Genomic DNA, 23,436 nt, shown 5'->3' with positions numbered 1-23,436 from the left:
ATGGTTTGAGTTTATAATGACCCACCTGCTGTGTGTACCATCATCCAGCTTTCTTTCACCCACATCAACTGTATTGTCATTTCACTCTCTTTCGCTGATTTCCTGTCTGTGTTTTGGCCCTGCCAGATTGTCTCTGCAACTTGGACATCCCCATCATCGACGTGGAACTGAACTGTATTTTCGACCTGCCCCACATCTCCCCCTTCAGGAACTCGGTGGCACTGCGTGAACCCACGGGCTTCAGAGCCGAGTCGGAGGAAGAGTCTGAAAGCACAGTGCTATGACGCCACTGAGCCCCCCCCCCCTCCCTGGCACACACTCATACATTGACCTTTTCACTTCTCCCACTGGATTACTTACAGCCTCGCTCTGGATCTCATCGTCACACCTCACTGTACTCCAGAGGGGTGAAACTGTGAGAAAACAACAAAAGATACCCAAAATAAATCCGGATCACATGAGGCGATGGCGACAATATTGTCAGGGGACAACACATACTTTGACATTTTGTGTTTACTGTTTGTTTTTATTATTAATGTTTTTTGTTTATTTTTGCCTTATTTGATTCACTTGCAATATTGCCTTTAACTTCACACACGAGACTGGAAAAGGCATTATGTAATAACACAATATTTAACAACCAGGAAAGATTTCACACATTTTTGTGTCATTTTGTAATAATCCGCAACATTTTGTAAAAAACCGCCTGAGCACAAAATGTAATTAATTTCTCCGCATTTTATAACAAATACATTTATAACGAAAACCCGGAACCCTTTTATTCATTAATAGGTAATAATACATTATCTAAGTATTACAAACCTAAATGCACGTCTTCATTCCAAAAAAGTGTAATATGCATACTGACTCATTTGCAAATATACAATTAGTTAGGTAGATTATATTTCATTGGTCAAATCTACAAATGCAATGTTGGCCTTCTTTAAAGAACAGATGAAGACTTAATTGGTTACCATATAATTTATATTTTACATTTCAATTAATAAAATAGCTTAATATTTTTGCAAATACCACTTTAGTATCTAATAATTAACATTAAAATGCGGGTAAACGTTTTACATTTTGCATTCAAGCTGTTGACTTTACAAAATGCTGCTGTTATTACATGAAGTGGAAATGCACTACATGTTCTGGAGTTGTTACATAATGTGTTATTAAAGGCTGCTGGGAGGGATGAGTGCGCTCTGCTGCTGCTTCTCCTGAGTGAATTTAAGAAGTACTGTACATCTGTCCTGCCAACTCTTCCTGTTCCTGTTTGTTTCCCATCTCACATTCCTCTTCATCCCTCAGGGGTATCAGTTGAAATGCCTGTGGAGGCAACAACCCTGAGTATGTGTCCCGCCTGAGCGTTCACTGTGAGTGTGCCGTTTTGGAAAGTGTGTGTGTGTGTGTGTGTGTGTGTGTGTGTGTGTGTGTGTGTGTGTGTGTGTGTGTGTGTGTGTGTGTGTGTGTGTGTGTGGTACTATCTGATGTTGCACTGTTGGTGTCGTGGCGCTTAAACAGGAATGCATGTTTTAGAGATTTAGGAAACGACCAGGTTGCAAAGAGGTAAAAAAAAAACAATCACACTCTCATCTGTATTTACATCAATCAGGATATCAATCACTGAATATTTATTGTTTATATTGTACATTTTCAGAATATATGATACAATTAAGGTTTTAAATCAGATCAAATCCTATTTTGTGTCTAAAGAGCTATAAAGATACCATTTCCTCCAGATAGCATACAGATGCTGTCAGAACTCTATTAAACATATGAGATACATACAGGTACAAATTGAAAGGGTTTGGAAATGAAAAACTCCATGTGATAAGTAATAAGTCATTTCCAGTTTGCAGACTGTGGAGCAGGGTCCACAGAGAGTCCATGATGCCTGGAGTGTGCCACGGGGACATTTGCTGAAATGAATAATTATGAAGCTGTTAGCAGCTGTTATCTATTGGCAGGACCACGGCTCCTGCTCTGTGGGATGGACTTTCCTTAGAGGTGTCCTGTGGAGTTTTCTTGTAAATGAACAGAAGTTATGCTCACATTTAGTGTCTCTCACCAGACACAAGCAAAGCGATTGAAAGAATATCCTTCCTTTAGCAGAGTACGATGCGTATGTCCTCGCAGTTTTCTACTTCTCTGCTTCTGAGGGCTTATTGCTGTGACCACCAAATCAGTGGAATTGCACAACATCGGCAGGGGACTGTTATTTGTGTCCCACCTTCATTGAATCAGTTTTGCAAATAAGAGCTGAAATCGCAATTTGGAATTAAATATCCAAATTGCGATGGACACAATATTTGTTATATGTGTCAATATACTATCTTTAACATGTCACTGTATTGTGTTGCTGTAGAGATGTCCTGGCAAATGCTGATCATCCTAATGATGTTTTTTGGAAAATCTTTATTACAGAACCTAGCAAAATGTGATGATTTAGTTATTGAAAAATAATTCCCTCCAATATCGTGAATAATGTCGCAATTTCAATATCAATCTAAATGATAATAAGAAGATAAGTAGATCTGTTTTGAAATTATTCAAGCTAAGTGAAAATATCATCTGTATCCACCTCAAAGTGTAGTCCCAAAGCGCTGCTACTGATCAAAAACTCCACAGGGCCCCTTACTCTATCATACTGCTGGAATAAATATGAAGAGCCAACCACTAAGTGATAACAATATTTGAATAGCAAATGATAAAGCAAGGGACACAACAATTGTGAATTATGATCGGAAGACACACATTTATGAAAAGTAAAATCAAAGGGTCTTTTTAGAAAGTAAAGATCAGGCATTCAACAGACAGGAGCTCCGACGGCACCCTTCAGGCTCCCTCTGTGACGCCAAACCTCTGCAGAGTCCTCCCAGCGAGGTGTTGTTCAGCTGAGCGGGATGAGATCTCATCCTCCTGTCCTGAGGTGTAATAACGTCCTATCATATCTCAACTGAAAACAGTCACACTCCCTGAAAAAAAGGTGCTATTTTTGTCGCCTCAGTGGTAAAAACAAGCACACCTTTATCTCTGGCAGCCCCCCCCCAAGACCCCTGTCTGATGATGCTGGTATTTTCGGTCTATATAAGTGAACCAGAGGCAAGTGCAAAGATATGTATGTGTTTATTTTAATGAGAGTATTTATACAGATATATTTCTGAATACTTTTTACTAGGTCTGAAGAGTTGTGATTGTTTCCACTACACATGAATCTCATCCAAAAAAAACTAAACATGGGACCAGAATTTCCCTGCTGTCGCATCGAAACCTTTTCAGGAAGCAGAAAACTTGAAAATCAATAAAACTGGAGTAACAAGGTTTGCATTCGACAGCAGCAGTTTGTTATTTGCCTTTTGGGGGGTTTCACCATGACCCATCCAGATTTGACTCTCCATAATGTCCTGAAAACATCCACTACACATGGCCTCAAAGTCACTGTGCTGCTCTGCACCCTCTATCTTTCAAATATCACTTACAGGACTTTTGTAAATAGTGAGCCGCTGTACATACCAGTTCTGTATATAGTGGCAGGGGAGAAATCAAATATATATATATAGATATATGAAAATACTGCATTGAAAAATATGTCGATGAACATTATATTACAATGTCGCTGGTTCTAGCACAATATCGCCACATTCACACAAAAAAAAACTGTAGGCTCAAGGTTAATCTAGATTTAGATTTACTTAATAAAAGCTGCTGATAGTGCTTGTGTTGCAGATAAGAATTAACCTCTTGAACCCTCATTTTAGCTTTGCAGTTCAATAATATTGCCTTTCTGTATTAGCTTGTTGTAACACATCTTCGCAGCTACATGATACTACATTTCTTCAAATGGAGAATTCAAGATGTTCCAACAGAGAATCCAGCATATTGGATATTTCTCTAAATGTGCGGATCTTGTTTAAAATGTCAAATAACTTTCTGTGGGCTTGCACAAAGCTTGTCCGAACAACCTGCAGCTGTAACGCAGGGTTTGAGAGGTTAAAAGAGACTCTGCATGAAACTGTTGCACCGCTGTCTTTTAGTTTGCCAGCGAAACTAAAACTAAGATCTTTACAGTAACCTTAGATAGATATGTGATAGATAAAAAAAGAACAAATCAGAACCTGCAAAAAAAGTTTCCAAGGCACAGAAACAACCGGATATTTAAGGGCTGTGAATAACACATTTTTTTCCGATAAAATGTCTGGCATTTCTGCTCTAAGTTATCAAAGTAACACTTTCTGTCAATCAAAAAAATCGACCTCATGTTTCAGCTGTGCTACAATTCACACCAATGATCCAATCCGACCCTTCAATCGATACAGCATCTATGCCAGTGTTTAGAAATAGGAGTTTCTTTTTCTTTTCTTTAGAAAGTAATTGTTACAATTTGGCTGTGCTGAAGTGAATGGTGTGTCCTGTCTTTGTCTGGATTTCTGTGTTACAATGTGCTGCTCTTCGTTTTGTACTAAAGGGTTTCAGATTAAGGCTTGTACATACAGTATTCATCAAACACAACTTTATTAACAATAACCCTGTCGAGCAAGAGACAGCCGGGAGACAGTCTCCAGTATTACAGCTTTTGCAAGCATGCCCTTTGAGCACTAAAAAGACGAAAGGCCTTTTTTACATGAATAGGTGGAATGTATTGGTGATAGACGATGTTCACCTCATAGGTCGTGATGAAGGCAGACTGTTTGTGTTGTGGACATATTCTCAAGTAAAAGAGGGTGGTGGGGTATTTGATCAAAAGTGTCCGTTTTGGGTCGGGAGGTGTGGGGGGCGTTTGATTCGATGTGTGAAACTCGGCAGCATGCTTTTTTAAACCATGCCTATGAAATGTGTCTAATCTTTGGTCCTATATAAATGTGCTTGTATTTATTTTTTATAAGTGAATAGATCAACCTTTATAAAAGAAGAAGAAGAATTTAGTGGTGCCCTTTGACCTTTTTTAGTCAACTTTCCACCAGTTTGTTTTGAAACCATTATGATTTACTGTTTCCCCCATGTATCTTCTGTGTTTATACAGTGTCTATAGCAAATAAGAAAAGCACATCTGGCTCAGAACAGAGATCCCTGTCAGGAAATCAAGCTGTCATTATGTTTGTGCCCAGAAAACTACGCTTTCAAAGGACTACAATCTCTAGAAAAGTTCAAGAAAATCATATAGCAAGCAAGAAAAAACCATGCTGCATTTGTTTGAACCCAAACTATTGTAGATTACACTGTGGTGCATGCAGCCATTGCAAAAATCCATCTCCAATCCTCTTTTCTTTCCTTGTTTTTGCTTATGTTCCAATTAATGGGGGCCAAAATAAAAAGGGAACACATGAGTGATCAAGGAATCTTTTGAGACTTCAAAGTGATTTGTGTGAAACTGTAGTGACGCTGTGGACTCTTTAAAGTTTTGAGGAAATGCCTTTTTATTGGACGAGCTATCTCCCGGTCACCGAGTGGAACACAGTGTACAGTAAGATAGAATTAAAATTAACCTCATCCGAATGTTGAAACTATTAAAAAATGTTTTTATATTACCTGGAGTTTCTGTGCCTTTGTTGCAAATGTGGTGTCACTGTTATTTCACATAAACAAGTGTTATATATAACAGCATTTGGAAATAAGCATATTGAAGAACACAACAAAGCTGCAGTATATTACATGTTGTTAACAAACTGTCACAGTGATTTCTCTCCTCCAGGAAGCCTTCAGTCACATCCAAGGCAGTTCAGTGAAGGCCAAACATTCTGCAGAGGCATAGAACACTCCATTACGTTTCTGAATTGCGAGGTGAATCACAATTTAAAGTCTCTGACAGTGACAGCACTGAAATGCACCTAGCATGAAGACCTCTAAGATGAACATTTCACATGCTCTGCTAGACGTTAAACCTCAAACACACAGCTGTCATGTTAAAACCAAGCTGTGCTGCATGCAAAGGTTGTAGCATGCAGAGAAAAGTACAACAAGACTCAGTGTCTACAGCCAAAATGCTGTTTCTCTGAAGCCAATGCTAACATGCTGATGATCTTGAGTTTAAGCATGGTGCTAATTAGCAGTAAACACAAAGTACAGCTGAGCCTGATGGGAAGGCCATTAGTTTTGCAGGTATTGGGTCATCATTCTAATGTGGAACTACAGCCAGGAAAACCAAATTCCCCCAGGATAATTCAAGTATTTCTGAATCTGATTCTTTTCAGACAGATTTATATTTTCTTCAAGGATTTACCCTCCGTTCATCATGAATGTCTGAATACAATTGGAACAAGGTCATTGTTTTGCAAGTGTCAAGACTGACCAGTCCTAGGTAAAGGTGAAGCCTTAACTGTGAGTTTCACAGTAAATAACGAGATTCCCTACCTTTGACCTTTTGTCCACAACATTAAACCGTGGTGAGGCGGCTGCTGCGGATCACTTGTCCTGTTAAGTGATCAGAACACAGAGCAAAATGTTACTTGGTGCAGATTTGCTTCATTCAACACTTTGAATCATCGCTAAAATCAACAAGATTATTACATTATATTATTATAAAGACAATCATCTTTTCATTAGATTCATGTTGGATGAGTAAGCACAGTGCATCCGGAAAGTATTCATACTCCTTCACTTTTTCCACATTTTTGTTATATTACAGCCTTATTTCGCCCCAGTCTGAGGGCCAGAGCGCTCTGGAGCAGGTTTTCATCAAGGATCTCCCTGTACATTGCTGCATTCATCGTTCCCTTGATCCTGACTAGTCTCCCAGTTCCTGCTGCTGAGAAACCTCCCCACAGCATGATGCTGCCACCACCATGCTTCACTGTAGGGATGGTGTTGGCCAGGTGATGAGCGGTGCCTGGGTTCCTCCAGACATGATGCTTGGCCTTCAGGCCAAAGAGATCCATCTTGGTTTCATCAGACCAGACCATTTGGTTTCTCGTGGTCTGAGAGTCCTCTAGGTGCTCCATGGGGGCTTTCATGTGCCTTTTGCTGAGGAGTGGCTTCCTTCTGGCCACTCTACCATAAAGGCCTGATTGGTGGAGTGCTGCACAGATGATTGTCCTTCTAGAAGGTTCTCCCATCTCCACAGAGGAACACTGGAGCTCTGTCAGAGTGACCATCGGGTTCTTGGTCACCTCTCTGACTTAAGGCCCTTCTCCCTCGATGCTCAGTTTTGTTTGGGTTTGGGCTTTAGCTCTAGGAAGAGCCGTGGAGGTTTCAAACATCTTCCATTTGCAAATGATTGAGACCAATGTGCTCGTTGGGATGTTCAATGCTGCACACATTTTTCTAGAAACATTTCTAGAAACATCTCAAGGATGATCAGTGGAAACGGGATGCGCCTGAGTGTCAAAGCAAAGGGTTTGAATACTTATGTACATGTGATATTTCATTTGATTATTCTTAACACATTTGCGAAAGATTCTTTAAAAACGTTTTCTATTTGTCATTGTGGGGTATTGTGTGTGGAATGTTGAGAAAATAAAATAAATTAATCCATTTGGAAATAAGGCTGTAACATAAGAAAATGTGAAAAGAGTTAAGGGGTATGAACACTTTCCGGATGCTCTGTATATTTATCATCTGCTCTTACCAAAGTCCATGTGGATGTGTAGCGGTGAGTTGTACATCTGAAGGTGTTGCTGAGGCGTCAAGAGCTCCTCTCGAGCCAGCAGCTTGTAGAGAACCCTCTGAGAGGCGATCAGCTCCGGGGTCTCTTCCCACACGGACCCAGGAACAGCCTTCAATACATCAATACATTCTATTTAGTTTATGTTTTTAAGTAAAGAAATAAAATGTGTTAGTTATTTCTGACTATGGAGGACCAAAGCTGCTATTTTAATCAATAAATAAAGCTTAATAGAAAGTGATAAATAAAAAAGTAAAAGACAGAAAGCAAAGTAGAAAAAGAGCCTCAATCACCAAAATAATGTGCATGTTAATTAAAGAAAACAATACATTTTCTCAGAAATACAAACATTAATAAACTCAATTTATATATTTATTTTAAGTTATTATTAATAATAATTGTCAATTTTGTATAAATTCATCATGCTCATATCTAATTATTTATTATTTTCTGGTTTTCTTTCACTTATTTTGTTGCCTTGATGTTGTCAACTAACAGCCAAAAGTTGATATTATTTTTAAATGACCAGGAACATTTATTGAGTGATTGAGGCTTTTATTGCTACATTTATTTAATACTTATAGTAATGATTTCTTTTTGAATCTTTTACTACAATGACAGCTATAGGCCTCCATATGCTGTACATCAATCCCTAAAGAGACCATCAAACTGAACACACCTTTTTAGATTTGTCCAGTTTCTGCAGCCCTGACAGAACGGTACACACTAACGTTTCTGTGGTCTCCTCCTCATCCTCAAGAGCCTTCGCTCCAGGTTCTCCTGCCACCTGGTCTGCTTCGAGCACCTTCAACAACATGAAACACTCAAACTCATGCATACGGATTATAATTCAGAGGGAAATCATAGAAGAGGGGAAATCTAAATAAATGTGTGGAGAAAGTTAATGAACGCTTCTGATGGCTGGTGCTGTAACAACACCTCACTAAGACAATGTAAAGTATCACCCAGTGTTATTTTTCTTCTATTAATCAGTGTGGGAGAAGTATTCAGATGTGTTACAAAAAAAGTAGCAATACTACATTTTAAAAGTAAAAGTCCTGCAATCAAAATCTTACTTAAGTAAAAAGTATTGTTATTAATGGCCGATTTCAGAATCGTATATTGAATTGCTGGGTCACTATTATGATTATTCATGTATTTGATCACAACTGGTAAATGAAGAGCTCATTTGAATAATTTGTTATACTGCTACTTGATATCTTAACCTATAAATATATGTCAAAGTTGAATTAATCATTGATTTAGATTTTGTATTAGCTAATATTATAGCCTAAAAAATAAGTTACAAAAGCTGGCAAATAAATATGGGGAGTACAAATGTAAATATTGGCTTCTTAAATGTAGTGGAGTAGAAGTACAAAGTAGCATAAACTGGGAATACTCAGGTAAAGTGACTCAACATTGTACTTAAAGGTCCCATGTCATGGCCATTTCTACTGATCATAATTCCATTGTTGAGGTCTACTAAAATAGATTTATACTGTGCAATTTTCCAAACTCACATTGGTTTCTCAAACAGCATCTCTGTAAAGTATGTGTATTCACCGGTATTCACTCTTTGTCCTAAACGGCTTGTTGGACCAATAAGTGTGGCTTGATATTGAGTAAGAAAAAGGTTGATAACGCTGTGAGCATGGGTCTGCGGAGAGCATTTCTCCGTGATCCCAACTTAGAAGTCCGAAAAACGTTTACCCATTTAAACAGTCGTGGTAGATACCTTGTTTGTTTTAAACATCATAAATACACAAACAACAATGAATACAGGTTTTGTACCCGAATCTCCCGCTGGTCCAAACAAAGTAGGAACAGCATCGTTCTTCAGTGCCCTACGCTGTACATACCCGGCATGAATCGCTGAAAGGTTTGGGAAGCTTTGTTTCGTGAAAGGCTGGCAGAGGGTGCGGCCATAGCTCTGGGCGTGGCTACTGGGTATCCCTTTGTAGTGATACCCAGGAAGTAAACAATGGAAAATGAGAAATCTCCAACGAGGCGTTTTGGGGCAGCATAGACTGTGATGGAGTTTTACTCCCTACAGGGTGTACTTTGAGGGTTTTTACTCTGCAGACCGTTTACATGCAGAAAAACCTTCATAACACACAAGGGGACGGGTAATAACCGGAGAAGCATGACATGGGAGCTTTAAGTACAGTACTTGAGTAAATATACTGTGTTACTATCCACCACTGATATGAATGCATCCTCAAAGATGAAAGCTCACCTTGTAGCTCCACTGTTGGAACAGCCTGCTCTGAGGATGATGGGCCATGAACACAACCCTGGGAGCTTCCAGCAAGGCACTGAAAGAGATGGAAACAATGTTTATGGTTCTGTTTACCAGATATAACAGTCTGGTTTTAGGGTATTCGTATCACTTTTTATTATTCTACAGTGACCTCACTGGGGTGTTTATGGACCTAGTTACACATGAAAAAAACATAAAGTCAAAAACAGACTAACAAAGGAGCACACACACAGGTTGACATTATTATTTGAACACGCTCAGCAAAACCATGACAGTGCTTTTAAGATGTATGTTATTCATCTGTCAAACATGATACCTTTGTCTTCAAACATACATATATGTGCTTTGAAGTTGGCAGGGTATGACTTCATCTACTAATATTATTTTATGATCTTATTGTTTTCATTTTATTATACTTTTCATGTGAGGATGAATGAAGCATCATTACCCGTGTGTCTGGTGTTGCATGTCTTTAAGGTCCGTCAGAACAGAGAGCAGAACCTCTCTGGATGACTGGAAGAGAGCCACAGAGAAGTGCACCATATTGAGTCATAATGGATAACAGTAATGAGGACTGAGCAATCAAATACAAAAAACAAAAGGCAGCCGCAATTATATCTGAACAAATGCATAGAAAGATTGTAGTGGTTGTCAGTGATTACTAGAATACATTTGTTTAGTTGGTTTATTTTGGTAATTTGTATTTATTGAATTGACTCCAATATTGTAAAAACACTCACATTGCACTTTCAGTTTGTACCAATCTTGTATGGGTCATTTGTTTCAACCAACTGTGGATCCTGAAAATCCAAAATACTTGCAATAGCTTACATTTTTGGTTGAATGTATCCAAAAGTATTCAGATTCGATTACATTTTTTGTAATTCAGTGGATTAAGTTTCTATGCAACCTTAATGATAACACAAAACACATCTTCCTCATAGACAAACTTGAAACTCACTTCGATGATATGCAGCAGACAGGATGGGTAAATGTACAGCCGGCCCGTCATCAGATCCCATGAATACCGTTTGCTAAGCTGAAAGTTGAGTCTCTCGTAATGAGCTGTGTGGAGACAAACAAAGGAACAGTTTGTTGCAGATAAGTGAGAAATGAGGCAGCCTGACAACTTGAAAGTGTCTCTGTCGTTAACACACAGTTCAGTCTTTCTTTTATTGGGTCAGTATTCCTAAGCAGGAACTAGAAAAAGCCCAACAGACAGGACGCCCTGCAGACGCATTCTCATAGAGGTGTGAAAGCTTGTAAAAACTCCAACAAAGGGGAAAAGACCGTCTGTCACAGCTCTTTTCACATTGTTGTCATTTTAAGAGTTGAGAAATAGATGTTTCTCCACATAGATCAGCACATCTGTAACACCAATTACCATCATCCTGCACTCCCCTGAAGGAAAACAAGATGAAATTGGTAGAAGGTGATTAGTTCATTGATTTGAATGAAGGAATCTTCTCAGTGGAATGGCAGTGCCTTATTATTATCGAGCACTGAGCTATTGTGCCCCCGCTCTTCGTGGCTCTAAGGTAATTGCTGGCTGACCTCCAAGTTCTGTCCTGTCAGCGAGGTCGTGGGGGAGCCGAGCAATCACTATCAGCCGCTGTAGCACGATCCTCTGGGGAGACAGCGGGGAAAACTCTTAGAGAAGCTGCAGAGCAACAGCAGAAAGTGCTTTGTTACATATCACACACATACAGGAGGGAACACACATACACAAAGTACAAATATGCTATATATGTTAATACATAATGTGCTGTTTGATATCATGCCTTAATTCAACTTAGATCTCAGAACTCTATAATACAACATGTCTCTACTCTAAGCTGTATTTTTACAAACCTCTTCCTTTTCTAGATCAGTCTTCTTTGTCATAAGTAGGTGAAATAAACTACTCCCAGATTCCTCCTCTTTCTTTTGTTCTGCTTTAATGTCTTCCATCTTACCGTCTCCTCGTCTAAATCAAGCACTGAGTTAGTAAAGCCTTAGCGAGCTGCGTGCCCTCTCTGTTTATACAAGCTTATATCCTAGAAACCTATTGTTCCCCAGATGCTGTAAAACCAAACCTGCTGCACTCGGATGCAATTACATATATATTTCAGGCTGCATGAAAAAGGCACGAGCCAATCCCAGCCTTGTATTTCAGGTGATAACAGCCAATAGGAGGAGGGTGTGCACAGGACAGAGGACACAGTAGAATAAATTGTTTTGGTTCAAGTTAGCTGGTTCCTCCTATGATAGGAGAATGTATTATTACTAATTTTACCAAATGAAATGAAATAAATCAATTCAAAAATCAGTTATTTGTCAAACTAATAAATACATGTTTTATTTCTAAGGCTTTTATGTCTACATTTCCTTCAAATAGAATTTATTGTGTCCTCAATTTACTGTAGGTAAATTACTAGTTTTCATATATAAGTCTAAATTGTATTTGAGATATATACACAGACAAATGTCATGTGATCAATATGGCTACTTCAGTGATTGTTGGCAATTATTTTGGACCTCTTTTTAAAGTGTTTCCCTTTATTATGGGTTAGTCGAGTAACGTTCAAAGAATGTACACAGTAACCTCACATAGCAGAGTAGCTACAGTAGGTGAGCTAGCTAACTCCCACCATGACAGGCTGCAGCAGCACAAACCTCTCTCATATGACTGTTGAACACGTCGAACATGGTCGCTGAGTCTTCTTCCATGTTCTCGGAGTCTCTGTCCCAGGAAAAGCTCGTAATTTTCTCTAAACTCTTCTCAGTCATTTTGTCTAATTAGTTTTACGATCTCCGCACGGTTACCATGGAAACATGTGAGGTAATGACGCGTTTGACGTCAAAGACCACGCAGTTGTTATTTTGACAAACCAAGCCAAATCTTATCACCTGTTGAAAAAGAAAATGCAAGACTAACTTAATCTGAATTCTGTATTTAGAGAGATAATGTAGTACATTGTAATAATAATAAAACAACAATTAATACAAATGTTACAAAATGTAGAGGACAAATGTGTAGAAACATTTCCAGTTAACTAAATACATTATGTCATGATTTTATAAATACTCTCTTGGTAAATGAATAGTAAGACAAGTACATAGAAAGTAATATTGATATTATTGATTTAATTTCAGAATGTAGTTCTATTTTTTGGGTCAAAACAGAGGGTTTTTTCACTACTCCTTTTTTAAATGACTCAACCTACAGATACGTTAATAAGTTAAGAGATGTACCCTTTTTTAAGTACATTTTTTTTTATTTAATTAAATTACAAATTAAATAATTTATTGTGTCCCCATTTTAACTTCTAAAATATATTTTAAACTATTATCAAATACTTTAGACTGCTTCTTTTATATGTTTTTACTTTGTACCTTAAAATTCTGTAATCTAATAACGTTGAGTAAATTAAGATTCTCCATACAGATGGCCTGCACCACACAAGAACACCTTGTTTACACAGTTAATTTAACAACACAATATGACTTTATTTATTTCAAGATTTGTTTATTCTGTCCCTAACATCATAAAAACTTAAATCAAGTAATACTAAACCCTGTTGTAGTCGATGAGCAGCAGATGGTGCTAACTTGATATTTACTCCGTTATTTGTTATAATGCGTGATCATGCGCAGTTTGTGTGCAGCAGTGAAGCTCGTGAACAGAGCAGAGCAAGTGAGTGCTGAGGAAATCCACCCTAAAATCTGTTTCTTTCCAGGGTTGTTTTCAATAGCTTTATCCACATTTATATTCCCAGTCTTAAAAAGAGAATACAATAGTTTAATATTTCACACTTTTATCCAACCTGAGTCACAAATATCGGGATTAATAATATTCATATTTAGGGTGGGCTCCCCATTAAATTCCCCGCTGAGAGGAGTCAGCACAGATCATCAGACATCATAGAAGAAGCTCGGCCTCAGCAGCTCACCCAAGCGGGAATAATGGACTGATAAACATCACTGTTCGGGGCGATGTTCAGGTACTAAATGCTTTTAATTTTATTGTATTTTGTCTTCATTTGGAAACCAGTCAAATGAAAACACTAGAGCCAACATGTCGTCGGGCTGAAGCTGGTCGTTCGTTCGGTTCACGGCTTGTTTGCACACCCAGTTTTGACAGCTGAGCTCAGCATCATGTTTGTGCTGTTAGACGCCAATCCTGGTGTCATTCTGGTCCTGTTTTATGTAATTACCATAGATAGACTGTATATATAAAGGGTAAATACTCAATACAAATGTATGGTATTTTTAATGCATCAATTAAACTATTTTAGTTTGTTTGCCAGGTGACTAATGTTATAATTAGTCAACCAGATTACCTTATGGTCAGTGTTCAACAGGGTCATTTCTCATTTGGAAATTAAATCAGTATGTCTAAAGAAGATTTTAAAGTGTAGGCCAGTCTTATAAAAAACAATATTTTTTAAATCCTATAATATATTCCTTATAATATCGAAATTCGTAGGTCAAGATCAATCTTATTCAGTTAACATGAAGGAAACATTTTTTAATTGTAATTGTTCTCTCTGTTTTAGGACTGTTCCAATTATCAAAAAGAGAAAACAGGAAATAAATAAAATAAATTATCCTCTTGCAAAATATTAACAGTTGTTGTGTTTTATGTAGGGGGCATAGCCCTCACGACCCTCTTTATGATGCTATCAAAATGGCATGTGATGCATTCTCCTCTACTGTAATAACACTATAGTTTCCCTGTGGGCTGCTGGGTGAATGTAATCTGAAGCTGAGTTATTCAGGAAAAATAGAAAGATATGTTTGTAGGGCAACATAAAATAAGTCAGTGACAGCAAGAGCAGACAAGCTCTCTTTATGGTTAATGACATTTCCGTTTGAGTTTTTGAAGGCCAGATTGCCTTCCCTTGTCCTTCAGTTGTTGTAAAGGATTTTTATTGTGTCAAGGACATTTTCACCATGATGCTAGAAGTCAGCAGTATTTATTGTGACACTTAAGAGGCCCCTGCTGGCCTTGATTCCTTGTTATCCTTCTCATACCATACACTTTAATAATCACATACCATTCTTATTAAGGTTTATTTCAGTTTTTGGACCTGCACAATAGTTTGGTATTGCATTCTGGAATTCTTATTTGCTGTTCTAGTTTTAACTCTTGGTTTGCTGTTTTGAATATAATAATTTCTCACTATTATTTCTGACCGGTCTCTGCGATGCTTATGTAGACGTTTTGTCCATAATCAAACATCCACGAGATAACAACGTTTTGGGAAATATGCTTATATATCCTTCTTGCATATAGTTACATGAGAAGATTGGTTTCACTGTAGGATAACATTGATATAATATAACTTATTTCATATACAGCTTGGTAGCTGGGCATTGGGCAACCTGTTATAATATATAATCATGCATTTATTGATTATATTATGTACTGTATAATTAAAACGAATCTGCAAAGTAACACAAATTACCAAAAAGATTGAGATACAATATACCTCTGAAAAGTACAAATAGTTAAATACTGAACATTAGTAATACTGACTGACTTGCTACCTCTGGCCATACCATTTAATTGTTTGGTTTACAGGTAAACATCTCTTTTGATTCCCGTTCAGTCAACTGGGGACACAAAATGGAAAGCAAGTGAACCAGTTTCAAAGATGGGGGGAGAAAAGGACTTTGTACTTAACAAACATTGTCCAACATTGTTTTCGTCATCAGCTTCTCTTTATCTTTCTATTTAAGTCAAAGGGATTGATTAATGTTGACAAAAAATGTTCTGGTTTCTCAGTTGGGCGTGTTCCCATCTGCTGCTGCTCACATTGAGTTGGGTGTTTAGGGGTTAAATTCTTGTTTCCTCTCTAATTATGAGTCAGTATAAACGAGGCTTCGGGCCCCAATGTTACCTCTGGGAACAGATCAGGCAGCACTCGGTTGCATTTTGAACTAAGTAACAGATTTGTTGTCTTGTGTAATGTCAGAAGGGCCCTTTTTTCAACAGGCTTAGATTGATTTGATCTTATGGAAGGCCAATATCAAATCCAAAGGCTGTTTTGTTCAAACCCCGGAGAGAAGAGTGTGGTTCTCTGTGAGGGGAACTCCTCAGGGTTTCTGCGAATCAGCAGGGAGCTCTTTTGATGATGAATTCCTAGCTGTGAGTTTCTCACTCGTGTCTTTATAGACTAAGATCTCAAGCTATTGGAAAATGTAATGAGAGTTTTTTCAGTTCTGTGTGATAAACCTGGCTGTTTTAATCACTGTTGTTTTCTTATTCCTTTCCTTCCAGATTTGTTTGCCATGGAAACAGATATGATACCAAAATTCTCCTCGAAAGACGAGGAAATTAACTTCTGGAAGGCTCTTTCTCTCAAGTACAAGAACGGGTATGTAAACTGACTCGTATTGTATTGCATAAAGGATAAAACCAACATTATTCCATAGTTTTTGTTATTGTCAACAACTCAAATTAAAACACATCCTCTATCTTTGTGTCCTACATTATGGTATAATGTGTAGACACCTCTGTTTATGATCTGGGCTTGTCTCCATTGTTCTACATTACAACAATAGTGAGCTTTGTTGTGACCGATTGTTCCTTTTTTCTTCAACATGCTCCCCATGCAAAAAACCAGCTTTATTAAAAGAAGTCCTGGTTTGATAGGGAAGAGCTTGGCTTTTCTGCACAGCTTGCATTCAAAAGTGGGTCATAGAGTTTGAAAAATTAGAGCAGGGAATTAGTCAATAAAGATATTACTTGCAGTTGCATTGTGGAAAATGTAGGATCTAGGTTTTGTGAAGCTTGACTCGTGCTATGGGGCCAAAAGTCAACGTATTTCTGACCATTAATCTTCAAATCTGCACAACAATAATGATTCCAAAATGCTAACGTTTTTCTTTTTAATGCAGCTGGTAGATCATCCAACAGTATTTATTTGATTGTAAAAATCATACCTTTAAATCTGAACACCATGCTCTCACAACTGCCACATTTCAGTAGAACATATGAACTTATAATCAATTTACTAAATGGCCAAAAGTAGGCAACGTATGTAGACACCTGAGTATTGGTCTATTTTTCCTGGTTTGCGCCCTTTAGTCCAACATAAGTTCAATCTAAATGCTTCCACATACAAAGAGATATCTTCTATTGGACAATAATGTTTCTTTGTGGCAACAGGTTGTCTTCATCCCTTTTCTGTCTCAACATGACAAAGCCAGCTCCAAAAAGAAAAGTTTTTTCCCAGTTTAGTGTGAAAGAACTTGACCTTAACCCTATCCAAAACCTTTGTAATGAATTCGGGCTACATTTGAATCACTGATTGTACCGCTGAGTGGCGGTTTGGATCCCAGGCTCTGATGGAAACACCGGTCTCTTTGTGTCTGTGGGAACGGCCGCTCATCACAGTGGGAATACATCACCTGAGGAATGTTTGATCTGCTATCTTGTCATTGGGTTTCAGTCGCCCATTCTTTGTCTTTCAATCAAAAGCCAGCCTTGACATATCCAATGAGTTTTTTTATGTGGGACAAGCATTGAGAGCTGCAATGGAAACCTGTCTCTTTATTTCCCAAAGTGACGGCTCATGTTTCACATAAAACAGAAAGGACTTTCTTTGAATGGCTTTATGTAACGGGGCTGTTTTTGCTGTTCAACATTTTAATGATGTAAAGGCTGCTAAAATTAGCTCCAAAATATAAGACATCACTTGATTAAAAAGTGATTACATCTCGACCCGCTTTGCTAAAGGAAGCGGAGTCAGGCCTACACACCCAGTTATGGACAATGAGCTTCCTTTCAAATCAAGGCTGTATCCATCCTGTTTGTGATGTACAGTAAGTATCTATTCATGCTATGAGGTCTTGTATTATTATTAAGGTGTTTAGTGTTAAACTAACTTTAGCCACATTAAGTTTCAAAGACAGTAGTGTACTAAAAGATTCCTACATTGGAACAGCAGATTTAACAATAGGGAAGTAGAAGAGCTCACTCAGTAGAATGCAGATCTATTGCAGGTGTGTCACGTTCTCGCTCCTAAACAAAGAAGAGTTGAATGTCACTCATTTGCCCCTCCCAGCTTCATAGCAGTCAAAACGGAGGCCAAGATAACTAAACCAACATTTTTTTTGTCTTGTATCGTCCCTTGCTTGGATGGTATGATAGCCAATAGGGCTGCACGATTTGGGGAAATAATCTAATTGCAATTTTTCTGACAGATATTGCGATTGCGATTCGATTTGCGATATTTGTTTTTAAGCGACCCAACGGAGATTTATTGTAAAATGCGGCCATATCTCCGGCTAGGAAGGTCGTATCAACGTGCTCCTGTCTCTAGCACCCCCGCAGCCCGAGCTACGAGTGAAAGAACTAAACTTACATGAATTTTCCGTTGGGTTGCTTTAAAGTCAAGCTTCAGTTTAAGATTCACCCTGTATTAGAAACATGTGATGGAGCATTACTAACCTGACTCAGATGGTTTGTTTCACCAAACTATCTAGGAAAGCTCCATTGGAAGCCATTTGGAAAAGTATTTCAAAAATACTTGGCAGGTGATTGGATCAATCTGTCTATCACCTTCTATCATGGGCCACTTCTGATTGGTTAACAATGGCTGGTACATGTGGAGCACAGCACTTCTGATTGGTGTGGATGACTGACATACAAGAAGAATTGTATTTATTTATTTAAAAAAAAAAAATGTAATCGCAGGCTTTGCGATTTGATAATCGCATCATTTAAAATTGCGAGTTCGATTTAAAATCGATTAATCGTTCAGCCCTAATAGCCAATCAGGTATCGGATTAATCTGCAGATACTCCTGTTCACACATTTCTAAATAGGCCTGCAACAAGCTGGGTATGGCTTGTTGTTAGCCTTTTACAAATGAAATCATTCATTTGAGGCTCCTGATAACAGGTTGATAAACGAGTTGGCTGTCAATGATAGTATAAAAAGTTGTATCTTTTATAAATTGTGAATCACAAAAATCAGGAGAGGTCCTTTCTGTCATTAATGATCAGAAATACATTTTAGGCTGATATATCCAGGCAATATATTTATATTATATCGATATCGACATATGAGACTTGATATTGTCTTCAATGTTGCATATCGTATTATGGAATGAGTATTTCCTGGTCCTAAAGGCTGCATGTATGGATGTATTTCTTTGGAAGTAACCAGACTGTTCTAGCTGTTCTATTATTTGCCTTTTTGCGACTGTGGTTGAGTGGTCTACCAATCGCAAGGTTGGGGGTTCGATCCCAGCCCCGACAGTGGACATGTTGATGTTTTCCTTGGGCAAGATAATCAACCCTTGCTCCCAGTGGTTCGGCCAATGGTGTGCGAGTGTTAGGGTGCGTCTCACTTTGGTTAAATGGATTGCTTGCGTCCCTCACTTGCGTCGTTTCCCTGCGTTTAGTCCCTCCCACCAGGGAAGCATGGAGAAAAATAAGGCCACTGGGACGGTACTCAAGGTGGCGCAGACAAATCAAATTCCGGTGATACCGAGCCCGAGGAGCGAGGAAATAAAAAATAACCGAAGTGAGACGTACCCCTAGTCTCATTGAGCAGGTGGCACAAAGTATGGCGGCCTCTGGATGAATGTTTATGAATGGGTGAATGATGAGTTGTAAATGTAAGAGTGCTTTGAGAGGTCCTAAAGACAAGAAATGTGCTTCAAAAATGCAGTCCATTAGCCCTTTGACTACCCATCTAGGCACAATGTCCACGTAAATTGTAAACAATTTCATTGTGTTAATGTTTTTTGAAAGTAACAGTCAAGCAATATTCAACCATACCATGTTGTTGCAATATCAATAATGGGATATTTGTTGTGATTCTTTTATTTCCCCATTTCCGCAAGATTATCTGTGGTCAGATACACACACGCACACACACAGTACGAACTCGCACACATGATCTAACACATTATCTCAACACAGTCTAATGCTTGGCAGATCTCAAAATAAAATAACTCATCTTTTAGTTGACGCATTTTAGTTTTGTGAACCCCTTGGAACTAGAACTCATTTAAAGCCGTTGTGCATTTATCTTTGAGAAAAGTCACCATATAGAGCAAAGTTCTGTATAACAAGCAAATATAAGCATTTTGCATCAAGAAAAATGTTCCTCTGCTTACTGAGGATTCCCCCGGATGCACTGGAGTATTTTGAGTAAAGATTATAACTGTGAAGAGAAAGCACCAGTCTGAGAATGAGTCCCAGCCAAACGTTGTGAATCAGCTCAGAGCGCGTCTCTGAGTCGCTGAGTCTCTCCACAGCGGCTGAACACAGGCTGTGGAAATGGGTTTTCTGGCTCTGTGCCACCTCCAGCACTTTCACTCACATGATGGTTTCCATTTTTAGACAGCCGGCTCTGCGTGTGTGTTCATCCGTGGCAGTATCCACACTTACGTAACCTGCACTTTGTGTTTAAGCTGTTCAGTGATCACATGTCCTGTGTGGCTGAATGAAATGTCAGAGATCAGTCCAACTGAATAAAGAGGAATGTCAGTCAGTTTGTTTGTTGTCGTTAGATGTCAAATGAAATGTATCAAATGCAGCATGATCCGCTACAAAATTAGATGCATACATTTTGGTTTGAAACTATTGATTTTTTAAATGATAGATTAATGAAAATATTAAACATTTTGAAAAAATTGTTAAATAAATATCCATTCCAGTTTCGAATATTCCAGGGTGTAGGGGTGCAACAACTAATCGACTTAATCAATTAAAATCGATTACCAAATTAGTTGCCAACTAATTCAGTCGTCGATTCGTTGGTGACGTCATCACGTGTGTTTTACGCGCCGTTAAACTCCAACGTTATCGGTCTTTGTATCGGTACTGGAGACATTTAAAAAATATATGTCATATGTATTATTGCTACATAAACATTATATCGTAGTCTTAGTGTCGCCAACTCGTTTCTAATATGCAAAAACAAAACAAAAGTGCGTGACGAGGGCCGACCAGGTCGACTATTTTCCTCTCCTCGGTCCTCGGTCTCACCGGAAGTTGATTTGTCTGCGCCATCTTGAGTACCGTCCCATGGCTCTTATTTCTGCCGGAGGATCGAGGAGCGAGGAGCGATAACCGAGGAACCACCAGACTATCCTCCAATAAATTCCTCAGATACTCGCCCCGCCCCCTTACTGTGTATCGCTCACTGATTGGACGATGCAGCGCATGCACTGATTTGATGCTTCTTGACATGCGAGCCGTTTCCCAGCAGAGTGAAGAAAATACATTAAACAACTGCAAGGTGTGCCCCGCACAACGAATTCCCTGGACATTACCCCAGCACGGGCTTTGAGATAGCTGTTTAGCACACAACACCATATTAGCGGCATTGTCGTGTACCACAGCGACCCTCTTTTCTGGCGGAATCCCAAACTCCTCCATGACTTCGCTGAGTCGCTCTGCTATGTTGGCAGCTGTGTGGCTCACCTCCAGCACTTTAGTCTCCAACACGAATGAATGTAATTGCCATTTTTGGGAAATAAAGTGTGCCGTCACAGTCATGTAACCATCCATTTGGTTGGAGGTCCATGTGTCAGTAGTGAAGCTGACTGCTGTGCAGGCTTTAAGTTTCTCCAAAAGTACCTGTTTGGTCGTGTTATATTTGTTTTTAATGGCGTGCATTACGGTGTCACGTTTGGGTACAGTGTAACCCGGTTCGATCAACTTCATCATCTGTTTGAACCCTTCCCCCTCGACAATGTTTACAGGTCTCATGTCCAGTGCCACAAAATCTGCAATTTTGTCGGTGATGTCTCTCTTCCTTTCTCGGAAAGAGGGTGGCTTCAAAACGAGTGTTGTCGTGAGAGTTTCAATGGCGCTGCGAAGAGAAGTTGACGGTACTGTAGATGCGTGCTATCAACGTATAGTGAGAGCCTATTGAGGAAATCCAATTAATTTAAGTTACACTAGCCTTATAGCCATAATTAGACAATTTACATTTATCTAACAGCTTTTATTAAGCTAGAGCCGCAGGACGCCATCTTTAATGCCTTGAACGGTATCTTTACTGTTTCAGCGTGATAAGTATTTTGTAGTGGATGAATGACAGCGAGAATATTTGTTGCAAATTTGCATATCACCTCGTCGGTGTCTGTTACTGTTCAAAAGCTCCAAGCTCTGATTTTATCGCCTGACCATGGTTAAAACTATCAGCTTACTGACGTGAAACAAGTGACTCACGTACCTCCCTGTCCCGGTTTTTTTTTTTTTCTCAATCTTTTTTGTTTTTTTTGGCGACCAACGACCAATAAATCTTGACCGACCAAAGGACTCTTGGCCGACTAACCTTGTCGACTAAATCGGGGGCAGCCCTAGAAATAAGAGCCATGGACGGGTACTCAAGATGGCGCAGACTAAATCAACTTCCGGGTGAGACCGAGGAGCGAGGAAATGAAAAATAGTCGACCTGAGACAGGGCCCTTGCGTCCCTCCAGCTTCCCGTGGTGGGAGGACTAGACCAGGAAACGACCCAAGTTTTGAGGGAAGCAAGGGTTCATTTAACCGACCTGAGATGGCCGAGATTTCTCCCCCCGTCTGGTTGTGCGATTGGAGTGGGGGCAGTTTACACACACACACGCGGTCGCTACAGCAGCAAACACACAATTTGTTTAGGTTGGAGCAGTAAGGGGTCGGTAGGAGGATGGGTCGGCAGTCGTCGGAGGGGTCGCAGGATTCGTTCGTTGTCGGGGGAGAGAGGCTGGGTGGCGTTGTTCTTGGGTGCTGAGGGGCTTGGGGCAGAGGAAGAGGCCGGGAGAAGGCGATGGAGCGAGGGAGAGTAAGTTAGTTTTGAGATCCTCCTGTAATCTGACGGTGGACTGTGTGCTGCTCTGCTGCTGTTTCGTTGTAGGTGGGCGTTTTGCTGATGCTGGGTGCTACGTCGTGTTAGGACTGGCTGATTTTTTTGTCAGGGGAGCCGAGGGCTGTTTTTTGTTGGTGAGTGGTTGTTTTTTCAGATTCATGTTATTGCGTAGTGTTTTGTTTTTTTTCACTTTCATGTGCAGAGGATTTACTTTGTTGTGATTCTGTCGTTAAATTTAGGGTATTGGTCTTTTTGGATGTGTAGGGGTGTGTGAGTTGGTAATAGTTTGTTGATGTAGTTGTTTTCATTAGACGTTATCCTTTTTGTTTATGTAAGATGTTTACATTTTGGTGTGTTAGATATTTCTGCGTAGTGATTTTTGTTTAAGTCATAAGGGTATCCGTGGATTATGGGTTGTGGATGATTTAATGGTATAGCGTTTGTCGTATCTATGAGTTGTAGGAAATTGATTGGCTGTTATAATTTATACTGCTTATTGTGTACTTATTTATGAATGTTGAGTGGAGGTTTGTATCTAGAAGTGAGGGGGTTTTCAGCTAATTTTGTGTCGAGCTGGTGCTGGGTGTGCTGGCCGCCAGTGAGTGCTGCTTCGAGGTTCAGGTTTCTGGCTTCTCTCTGGTAACGGGCCGGTTTTGGGGTCTGTCGTTTTTCTTGTTCTGGAGGGTTCTGTTGCCGAGCTGGTTGGAGTGATGTGGTAGGGGAGGGCAGGACCACTGGCGCTTCGCTGGTCTGGGGCTTTGTTTTTGGAAG

The 23,436-nt window shown here is 39.3% G+C and overlaps 2 protein-coding genes across 5 annotated transcripts in view; one reads left to right on the top strand and one right to left on the bottom strand.

The window, feature by feature from the left end:
- LOC104944428 (rho GTPase-activating protein 44-like) overlaps positions 1-5,528 on the top strand; it is a 76,524-nt gene extending 70,996 nt beyond the window's left edge. For all 4 annotated transcript variants that reach the window (XM_010769955.1, XM_010769958.1, XM_010769957.1 and 1 more), the window contains one exon: positions 127-5,528. In XM_010769955.1, the coding sequence (XP_010768257.1) occupies positions 127-284 (158 nt within the window). In that variant the 3' untranslated portion in view covers positions 285-5,528. The remainder of the gene's footprint in view (positions 1-126) is intronic.
- A 94-nt stretch (positions 5,529-5,622) lies between these two features.
- Positions 5,623-12,669, bottom strand: tex47 (testis expressed 47). The gene is made up of 9 exons (XM_010769959.1): positions 12,519-12,669; positions 11,418-11,490; positions 10,825-10,928; positions 10,312-10,376; positions 9,840-9,918; positions 8,280-8,405; positions 7,565-7,712; positions 6,352-6,411; positions 5,623-5,738 (listed from the first exon to the last, which is right to left on the bottom strand). Exons 1-8 carry the CDS (start codon positions 12,630-12,632, stop codon positions 6,374-6,376), a joined length of 747 nt encoding a protein of 248 aa, XP_010768261.1. The 5' UTR covers positions 12,633-12,669; the 3' UTR covers positions 5,623-5,738; positions 6,352-6,373.
- Between the last annotated feature and the right edge of the window lie 10,767 nt (positions 12,670-23,436).

Source organism: Notothenia coriiceps, unplaced genomic scaffold, assembly GCF_000735185.1.
Source record: "Notothenia coriiceps isolate Sejong01 unplaced genomic scaffold, NC01 NC01_scaffold00008051, whole genome shotgun sequence".
Lineage (NCBI taxonomy): Eukaryota > Metazoa > Chordata > Actinopteri > Perciformes > Nototheniidae > Notothenia > Notothenia coriiceps.
Note: the sequence above shows the minus strand (reverse complement) of the source record. Positions and strands in the feature narration are given on the sequence as shown.